The sequence below is a fragment of the Lynx rufus genome, unplaced genomic scaffold, assembly GCF_022079265.1.
Source record: "Lynx rufus isolate CCGP_SWC_20201006 ecotype Redwood Valley unplaced genomic scaffold, mLynRuf1.p SCAF_28, whole genome shotgun sequence".
In the NCBI taxonomy this organism is placed as follows: Eukaryota; Metazoa; Chordata; class Mammalia; order Carnivora; family Felidae; genus Lynx; species Lynx rufus.
The window spans coordinates 11317857-11327602 of NW_025814843.1; the positions used below are offsets into that span (position 1 = coordinate 11317857).

At 60.3% G+C, this 9746-nt stretch overlaps 1 protein-coding gene across 3 annotated transcripts; it reads left to right on the plus strand.

The window, feature by feature from the left end:
• Nucleotides 1-1918: 1918 nt before the first annotated feature.
• On the plus strand, nucleotides 1919-9492 carry ZFP3 (ZFP3 zinc finger protein). 3 transcript variants are annotated; one of them, XM_047090018.1, is made up of 2 exons: nucleotides 1919-2044; nucleotides 8081-9492. In XM_047090018.1, the coding sequence occupies exon 2, from the start codon at nucleotides 8089-8091 to the stop codon at nucleotides 9481-9483; it is 1395 nt and encodes a 464-aa protein (XP_046945974.1). In that variant the 5' UTR covers nucleotides 1919-2044; nucleotides 8081-8088; the 3' UTR covers nucleotides 9484-9492. The 3 variants fall into 3 exon arrangements, with proteins under 3 accessions (XP_046945974.1, XP_046945973.1, XP_046945972.1); XM_047090017.1 differs by lacking the exon at nucleotides 1919-2044 and adding an exon at nucleotides 5126-7687; XM_047090016.1 differs by lacking the exon at nucleotides 1919-2044 and adding an exon at nucleotides 5126-7584.
• The last annotated feature ends 254 nt before the right edge of the window (nucleotides 9493-9746 follow it).

Genomic DNA, 9746 nt, shown 5'->3' on the forward strand with positions numbered 1-9746 from the left:
GCTCAGAGGCAGTTGCCCAGTTTTTTTTTTAATTAAAAAAAGGTTTTATTTTTTGATAAATATTTTTTTTTTTTTTTTTTTTAACGTTTATTTATTTTTGAGACAGAGACAGAGCATGAACGGGGGAGGGTCAGAGAGAGAGGGAGACACAGAATCGGAAACAGGCTCCAGGCTCTGAGCCATCAGCCCAGAGCCTGACGCGGGGCTCGAACTCACGGACCGCGAGATCATGACCTGAGCTGAAGTCGGACGCTTAACCGACTGCGCCACCCAGGCGCCCCTTGATAAATATTTTTGATTTAGTTTTGGATTTTTGAAATCAAAATGTATTTGATTTTATTAAATTTTTTTGATAAATGAACGTTTATTCATTTTTGAGAGACAGAGCAAGACAGCACAAGTAGGGATGGGGCAGGGAGAGAGAGAGAGAGAGAGAGAGACAGAGAGAGAGAGAGAGACAGAGAGAGAGAGAAGCCCAAGCAGGCTCCAGGCTCTGAGCTGTCAGCACAGAGCCCTAAGAGGGCTTGAACTCACAACCCGTGAGATCATGACCTGAGCTGAAGGTGGACGCTGAACTGACTGAGCCACCCAGGCACCCCAAGGCAGATGCCCATGAATGCAGGTAACCTAGATCCAAATCAGTGGAACCAAATGCCTCCCACCTTCCATGCTGAGGCAGGATGCGTCTGCAGTCTGGGCATCTTTCCTTGAGAGGAATATTGCCTGAAAGGACTGTGATGGTGGATCATGGGTTGGATAAAAGCTTGGGCAAAATGAAGAAGGTCGAAGTAGAACTCTTGGAAAATGGTAGACAAGCCTACGGGAGAAATAGAACATTTCTGGGCAGCGGTTGAAAGGCCTCCGGGAGGGAGAAACGATACATTTATCTTGGGGCTCTTCTCAAAAAACACTTTTCCCGCTAGCTGTTGGCAGCCTAGCCAAGGACATTTCTGCCGATCCAGGGTTGACAACCTTCTCGGGCAGGTGCAAGTGGGTAGGGCAGAGGAGTTCAGGATATTGGCGTGGACGGCTGCAGTGCTGGGCCGAATTACGTGACCACAAGAGAGTTTTCCTTTGTGATGGGGTGTGCGGGGATACACACACAATATCCCTTTCTGAGGGCAGACGCTCCCTTCCTTATTCTGCAGGATGGCGGTGGGGCGGACAAAGAAGCGGGGCCCCCACGGCTGGGGCGGACCGGGGACCCTGACTCGGCTGCTCCTACCACTCCACGATGTGAGCGCCAGACCCAATCACAGCCCTGCCCTGCGAACTGGTGTTCGGGAGGAGAGCGGCAGTGTGAGGCTACCCTGGGTAGGACGGAGCCCCTCGGCGATGTCAGCTGTGAACCGAGACCTGAAACCCAAAGGGCGGGCACGGGAAGTAACCGGCAGTGAGCACAAGGGCTGGGGCGAGCCGGGCACCCTCGATCGGGACGGGAGAAGGCCGGCGGCGGATGCGGAGCCGCGGCCCGAGCCGCTCGCCCCGCACTCTCACCCGGGGTCCCTCCCGCGAGCAAGCCCCCCGGACCTCCGGGCGGACGGCCTGCCCGCTCCCGGGCCCCCGGCGCTCAGGGAAGAGGGCGGCGGGCCGAGGGACGCGGGAGGCGCAGCCGCCCGCTCGGGGCGCAGGTGCACGCGGGGGGAACGACGGCGGCGCGCAGAGCGGCCGGCCCCGCGGCGGAAGTGCGTCCCGGGGGCCGCTCTAGGACGGCCGGAGGACCCGGCTCGTCAGTGACCCCGCGCCAGACGGGAGCGCCGTCGCGCGCCGGGCGTCTCCGGGCAGCCGCGCCGGCGGCGGCGGGGAGGCGGGGCGGGGCGCGCGCGCGGGTGGAGGGCAGGGCAGGCGCAGCCGGGGCGGGGAGGGGGGCGGGCGGGCCGACCACCTGTTCCTCCGCCGAGGGAGGCGCGCGCCGATTGGCCGAGCACGCCGGAAGTGGAGGCGGCCGCCGCGGTCGCCCGTGAGACCGAGATCGCGGCGGCGGGGAGCTCGGGGCCTGGCGAGAGCGGGGCGAGCGGAGCGCGGCGGGGCGGGAGCGGCCGCGGTGAGACACCTACCCCCCCCCCACGGCGGCGCGGGGCGGCTCGGGGTGGGGCGGGGCGGGGGGCCGGTCCGTGGACTGCGGCCCGCGGACCGAGCGGACGCGCCACACCGAGGCCCGGTCCCTACCCCAGCTGGACGCGTGACCTTGGGCTCTCTGCTTCCCCCGGCCCCCCCCCCCTACGAATTTCCCCGCCTGTTCAGGGAGGACCGTCCCCGTGCGGGTCGCGTTCCAGTCGGGCGCGGGTGGGGCCGCCGCCCCCACCCCCTCCCTCTTCCCCCCTTCCCCCCCCCCCGAGTGAGCGGCGGGGACGCGAGGGCCGGCAGGTCACCCCGAAGGGCCCCGCGGCCGCCTGCGCCCCGGCTCGGCCCACCGGGCCCTGGCGTCCGGGGGTTGGTGGGGACCGGGGAGAGTAGGGAGACCGTGCTTTAAATCCCAAATCCTCCGGACCGGGAGAAGGGGCGTGGATTTACAAATAGTGATGGGCGTCGGCTGTGTGTCGGCACCGTTCTAGGCTCTTGGGATACAAAAATGAATGAAGTCTCCGGTTAGTCCTCAAGGGTGTCACAGGTTCGTTGTGTAGATGAAACGTCTGTACAAATTCATGTAACAGAGGTGTTTCCCAGCTCCCCGAAACGTGCTGGGCGCTGGGAGTCCCAGGATGCATAGAACAGCGGCCTTGCTCAGGGGCGAAAGAAACAATGATCTGAGGTCACTGCTCCAAGATGAAGGAGGCTTAGGGGCAGGGAAGGAAATGGGCTCTCTGTGCTGGAGCGGAGTCTCGTGGATGTTTGTGAAGTGCCCGAGGTGGGCAGTAGCATTCCAGGAAGTGGGAATAACTTTCCAAGTGCAAAGAAGCCTTAAAGAATGGGAAGTGTTTGAGCTGCAGGGCCCTGGGCAGGACTACAGCTTCCAGGGGTCACTGGAGAGCGTGGGCCAGGAAATGGGAAGGGGCCGGGCCTGGGGGCCACGTTGGGAAGTTTTTATTATATAGGTCATGGGGGAACAGTGAGCAGGAAGCCACATGGTAATTAGAGTGCGGAGAAAGAGGTGAGTGAAATGCAATTCAGAGGTCCAAGGGAGAATCTTCCTTCCAGAAAGTGTTAGTGAAGACTGGGGGGAGGAGTTGGTCCTTGCAGTTAGTTGATAGATAACGAAAGCTTTCGAGGACCTGGCCTTTCAGAAGTTCTAGGGGAAAGGTGTGTCCGTTAAGATGTTTTTGTCTGTAGTAATGACCCACAGTGGCTTAAAAATACACGGGTGCACAAATTCTCATAATCGGAAGTCGAGAAGTAAGACGCTTGCAGGATTGAGGTAGTCTAGTGGCCCTCGCTCCACTGGCCCTCAGTTTCCTTAGCTCTCCCTGCCTTCATCCAGGAGCTGGTAGGGAAGTGACAGCAGCAGCTCCAGGCGGCCACGTATAGAAGTCTCGCTGTGGCTGTGTCGCGACGGTCGGAACTGTTCCCAGGAGCCCCCAGCAAACTTCCTCCGCATATGGTTGACCCAGATGAAGGCATATGGACGTTCCTGAACCAGTCCCTGCCGTTGTGAGCAGTCACTGGCAGGGGAGATGCTATTGCTTTGACTGGGTTAACTCAGTGGGGGCTCAGTCCTGGAGCCCCTCGCTGAGGTCAGATCTGCAGAGTGTGTGTGTGTGGGGGGGGGCAATGTCAACCTCTTTGCTCAAATGCTCCTTTATATAACTTGAAAAGCTTTGTATTCCCCATACTATTTGTAAGTCGGCTTCCAAAATATTTCATCGTACATTTGAACAGTTGAACAAGTGATTGTCCACGTGGGGTGGTACAGGTGCGGGTTCTGTGGATTCTGACACTGCGAGGAGCTGGGCGATGGTGGCTGTAGGACAGAGGAGGGTGACAAGGGGAGACCGGAGAGGGGCTGCGGGTAGACAGGGACTCAAGTACCTGCTTGTGGCACTTGCTCTCGGCCAAGTATTGGAGAGAGAGTTGTTTTTTTTGTTTGTGTTTTTTTTAACGTTTATTTATTTTTGAGACAGAGAGAGACAGAGCATGAACGGGGGAGGGGCAGAGAGAGAGGGAGACACAGAATCGGAAGAAGGCTCCAGGCTCTGAGCCATCAGCCCAGAGACCGATGCGGGGCTCGAACTCACGGTCCGCGAGATCGTGACCTGAGCTGAAGTCGGACGCTTAACCGACTGTGCCACCCAGGTGCCCCTGGAGAGAGAGTTTTTTAAGACCGTCCTGCCCAGTTCACACGGTGCCGTGGATGAAGAAGTAGCTAAATTCTCTCAGTGGATCCTTACAGTTGTATAGATACATACTTGGCTGTAATTCCCAAAGAGTTCAACAGAAAGGAGAAATCCAGCTTTTGGGTGGCCGCTCTTCCCCATGGGAAAGCCGGAGGAGGTGCTGGCAGTGGGTGAGGGGGGAAGATGGCAGGTCATTTCGAGGGGCAACACCAAGCGCTTCCCAGACTCGGGGCTTCCTATAGGAGATCAGCTTCCTTCCGGGTGTAGGGTGTAGGGAGATGTTGGCGGAGAGGGGGAGGGGAGGGGATGGGAGAGGCCCAGGCGGGGCGGGGCTGGCGGCCACCATCCTGTGGTGCCTGTGGGTTGGCCCAAGTCACCGGGTCCCCTTCCCTCACCACACGTCCCTGGTCTCTCCTCCTTGTCGGCGTCTTCATTTCTTCTGTGACGTCGTCTCGCCGCCTTCTTAACCTGACTCCACTGGCACCGTCACTTCTAACGTAAACACGTTCAGGGCTCTCCCGTCGGCGAACACCCTTGCCTTTTCACACTAGTGCCCATCGTGTTCCTCTCCTTTCATCCGGACTTTTTTTTTCCTTTAACGTTTGTTTATTTTTGAGAGAGAGACAGAGTATGAGCTGGGAAGGGGTGGGGAGAGAGGGAGACAGAATCCGAAGCAGACTCCAGGCTCTGAGCTGTCAGCGCAGATCTCGGCGTGGGGCTCGAACCCACGAACCATGAGATCATGACCTGAGCGAAGTCGGGTGCTTAACTGACTGAGCCACCCAGGCGCCCCTAAGACTTTTTTTTTTTTTTTTTTGAAAGAAGCAGCAGATTCATTGATCAGCTCACCACCTGGCGGCTTCTCCTGCCACAGTCTGTTGTCACAGGTCACCTGCGACCACCTAATTGTCCCAGGAGACACTTTCCAGGTGGCCCTTTCTAATTCTCTCTGCCAATGCTGTGCTGACTTCTAGAACATGGTTCCAGTTCTTTCCTCCTTCACTAACCTTTCTCTTGTCGGTGGGCCCCTCTTTCCTCTACTCACCCCTTTATTGTTAGGGTCCAGCAGGAAGCCACTCACTCAGATTGGGATAAGTGAGGAAGGTTACTTGCAAAGAGGTTAATGACACGGTGGAGGTGTGGGCAGGGTATCGAGGAGCCTGGGGATGGCAGCCCCGGAGGGGTCGCTGCCCAGGCCTCAGGAGACCGGAGGCGGGAGAGGGCATTGAACCTGGGCCGTGAGACGACTGGGTGGCCGAGAAGCGCTGCCGTCTGGTTGAGGGACGCCGGCCCCAGGTGGCCTCGTGGGGAGGGACCAAGGGAACGGACACCCTGACCTTACTCCTCCCCGCTCTGGTCTCCCGTGGGGGCTCCCCATCGGCGGAGCACAGCTGGAAGCGGGGGGCCCCCTGACGTTTGCCGCACAGCTTAGCCTTGTAGGGCGGAGAAGGGGGGGAAGCTCTGGAGGGAAAGATGAGATGACCGGGGTGGTCTTCAGAGTCAGCCCGGGCTCGCCAGGTTTCTGCGTGTCTGCGGCTGCTCGCACCCTCCTCACGCCCCCTGCGCCGGGCACCGTCAGCTCCGGGGCTCTGGGCTGACCAGGCTTTAGACCAGGACCTCTTAATGGATTCTTGGATGATACTCTGTATGGGAGTCTTGAAACTTCTCTTGTGCAAAACAGAGTTCCTCCGTCCCCCTCCCTCCTAAACGAGCTGCTCCTCCAGTCTCCCCAGCCTCGGGGGCACCGTTTCTGACATAAAGGGAGACCCGGGCGTCACCTTGGACTCCTCCCTCTTCCCTCCACCTGTATCCACTCCAGTCACCTCTTACGGGATCGGACCTCCAAACCACTTGTCCAGCTGGCCTCCGCTTCACTGCCTCTACTGTTGCTGCCCTGGTGAGGTCGCGTGCCCCTCGCCTTGGTGACGGCCTCCACCTTCTCCCTGCTCTCCCCGTGCCCAGGCCCGCTGCCTTCTAGTCGGTCCACTCATTGGCCGTTGGCGTGCCTCTGCCTGAGATGCTCATCTGACCACGGGCCGTGTCACTGCTCGGCTTAGAAACCGTTCCACGACCCTGCCTTGTCTTTAGGCGACAGTCCCATAGCTGCGCGTTCCCCCTGGAGAATCACCCTCCGCAGTGAACACGTTTACTGACGGAGGCCTGCGCTCCTCAGGTTGGCTGTGGGGCATAGCTCGGTGCCCTGGACCAAGGACCAGTGCAGCATCAGCTTGGTGAACACCTGGAAGGAGGCTAGCCCGTTCTCCTAGCGTTTGGAGCTCAGTCCTGTGACAGGGACAGCTAAATCCCCAGGGCCTTTGTACTAGGCAGAGATAGGTTTGGCTTCGTAAAACCAAAACAAAAAGCCGTAATGGCTTAAGGGAGGGGAACGCTCGTTTCCCTCTTAGATAAATAAGTCCAGAGGCAGGCCTTCCACGGCTGGCATGTCAGCTCCGAAGAGTCGTCAGGGACCCAGATCCTTCTGGCTCCGGGCTGGCCGTAGGGTAAGCTGGTGTGCTCGCGTCCCAGAGGGCGCTCTGCCCCACGCACAGTGTGGAAACGCGAAGAAATGCATCCCTCACCCCTAAGGAGACTTCCCAGAGCCCCGTGTACTTTTGTCTGCATTTTACTGTCACACCTGCCAGAATTTGGTCACGTGCCCACACCCAGCCGCAAAGAAAGCTGAAGAATGTATTTCTTTAGTTAGATTCCGTGCTATGCTAAATGTTGCTGATGAGGTGGGCAAGAATAGATATCGGGTAATAACTAAAACTTTTGCCACAGGCTTTTAGCAGTTTAAAAAGTATAGGCCTTGAGATCTAAAAAAAGCATTAGGAAACTCCTATAAAGAGGCCATTTATAAACCAATCTGTAAAAACAAAGAACATTGCTATATATAAAGACAACAACCAGTTAGGAAATGTAAGAAAACTCACGAAGAGGGAAGACGTACAACAGAGATGTGATGGATATAAAAACAAAAACATCAGGATACGTTTGGGAATTTTACAGAATTGTACTAAAATTGATCTGGAGAAGTAGGAGCATGGACAGGAAGCATCTGGAAAAGAAGACTGAGACAGAACTTTGTCCAACATAGTGAAGAGTCCAGTAAAGCTACAGTAGGTTGAGGCTGTGGTACCAGGGAAGGAGTAGACAGGTCCTGGAACTATACGGCATCTAGACGTTGACCCCAACATCGACCTCTGGGCTGTGGCATGGCAGCATCTCGCATCAGTAGGGAAGAGAACGGTAGGCCTGGACGCAACGCGCTGACCGTCTGGAGAGGATTAAGCTGGACACGACTCCACCCGATGTAAGGAGGCCAGGAGGACTTCCTTTGGTTCTGGGGCTGGCCCGGCCACTGTCCCCTTTTGGATGGTCAGCCCCGGTTTCCAGTGCCCCGTAGCGTAGACCTGGTGAGCGCCGCCGTGCTGCACTAAGAAGGGTTCCTCTCTCAACCCCACACTTAACTTGCGTCACTTGGTCCTTTCCGCCCCTTGCCCCAGCCTTTTCCGTAGACCCATCTAGAAACGCGGCCGCCTTCCCTGTGTACCTTCCTTCCCAACCTCCGCAGCCTCTGCAGGCGGCTGTCCCGAAGCATCCCTTTACCGGCCACACCCGATTTCTGCCCTCCCCTCTCTTCCTCTGACGGTTCGGCCAGTGTCTGCCGTGGGTTTAGTGCGGCCACCCGCCTCCCAAGTCCCTGTCTTCGGGGTCGGGGCGCCCTGTCCTCTCACCAGACCCTCGGGCTGGAGCTCCCGGCCGCACCAGCTTCGGCCACTTCACGTGCCTGCCCTCTGTCATTTCAGATCGTGACATGGGGACTGAGCACACGGAGATCATTCCCAAGGAGGAAGTTGGCGAAGAGCCCGAGCCCCCCGGGGCGGCCGACGAGGGCCGGCAGTTCGGAGCGGAGTCCGTGGACGCGAGCGTGGCGCCTGGGTCTTCTCGGGGCGGTGGCGTCGCGTCGGGGCTGATGACCGTCAAGAGGTCCCCGTCCAGCGAGAGGCTGCAGGAGGACCCGGCGAGCGAGGGCGGCCGCGGCCGCGGCCCCGGCCCGGCGGCCCCGCCTCCGTCACCGGGGGCCCCCGCGCCGCAGAGGAGCCCCGTGCGGGAGAAGCCCCACACGTGCAGGGAGTGCGGGAAGGCCTTCAACCAGAACTCGCACCTGACGCAGCACCTGCGCGTGCACAGCGGCGAGAAGCCCTTCCAGTGCGGCGAGTGCGGGAAGCCGTTCGGGACCAACTCCAGCCTCCGGCGGCACCTGCGCATCCACGCGGGCGAGAAGCCGTTCGCGTGCTCCGAGTGCGGCAAGGCGTTCATCCAGAGCTCGCACCTGGTGCACCACCACCGCATCCACACCGGGGAGCGGCCCTACCGCTGCGGCGAGTGCGGCAAGGCGTTCAGCCAGAACTCGGCCCTGCTGCTGCACCAGCGCATCCACACGGGCGAGAAGCCGTACGCGTGCAACGAGTGCGGCAAGGCGTTCCGCGTGAGCTCGCAGCTCATCCAGCACCAGCGCATCCACACGGAGGAGCGCTACCACGAGTGCGGCGAGTGCGGCAAGGCCTTCAAGCACAGCTCGGGCCTCATCCGCCACCAGAAGATCCACACCGGCGAGAAGCCCTACCTGTGCGGCGAGTGCGGCAAGGGCTTCGGCCAGAGCTCCGAGCTCATCCGGCACCAGCGCATCCACACGGGCGACAAGCCGTACGAGTGCAGCGAGTGCGGGAAGACCTTCGGCCAGAACTCGGAGATCATCCGGCACGTGAGGATCCACACGGGCGAGAAGCCGTACGTGTGCGGCGAGTGCGGGAAGGCCTTCCGCGGCAACTCGGAGCTGCTGCGCCACGAGCGCATCCACACGGGCGAGAAGCCGTTCGAGTGCCCCGAGTGCGGGAAGGCCTTCCGGCGGACCTCGCACCTCACGGTGCACCGGCGCATCCACCGCGGCGACAAGCCGCACCAGTGCGCCGAGTGCGCGCGCACCTTCTGGGACGGCTCGGAGCTGCTGCTCCACCGGAAGGTGCACAGCGGCGAGAAGCCGTACGAGTGCGACCGCTGCGGGAAGCCGTTCGGCCAGCTGTCGCAGCTGGCGCTCCACCAGCGGACGCACACGGGCGAGAGGCCGTACGAGTGCCAGCGGTGCTCCCGGACCTTCAGCAGGAGCTCGCACCTGCTGCGGCACCAGAGCGTGCACTGCGCGCAGTGAGCCCGCGCCGGCCGGCCGGCCGGCGCGCCCCCGCGGCCCCTGCTGCGGGGCCGGCTGGAGAGGAGGGCGCGCTTCTGCGGGCTGTTCGCGGGGGAGCTGCAGGGCGCCGGCCTGGACCGCCAGGGCCGTTTCGGCCCTTCGTGGTCCTCTGGCCCTCCCCGCCGCGCCCCCCAGCGGATCCCACGGCGTTCGGGGGCGGACTGGCCATCGAGTCCAGATTGTTACCTTCCCGGGAGGACGGAGGCCCGCGGTGCCGCCACCGC

Coding starts and splice junctions, on each gene's coding strand:
- ZFP3 (XM_047090018.1), top strand. CDS start 8,089: ATGGGGACTGAGCACACGGAGATCATTCCCAAGGAGGAAGTTGGCGAA.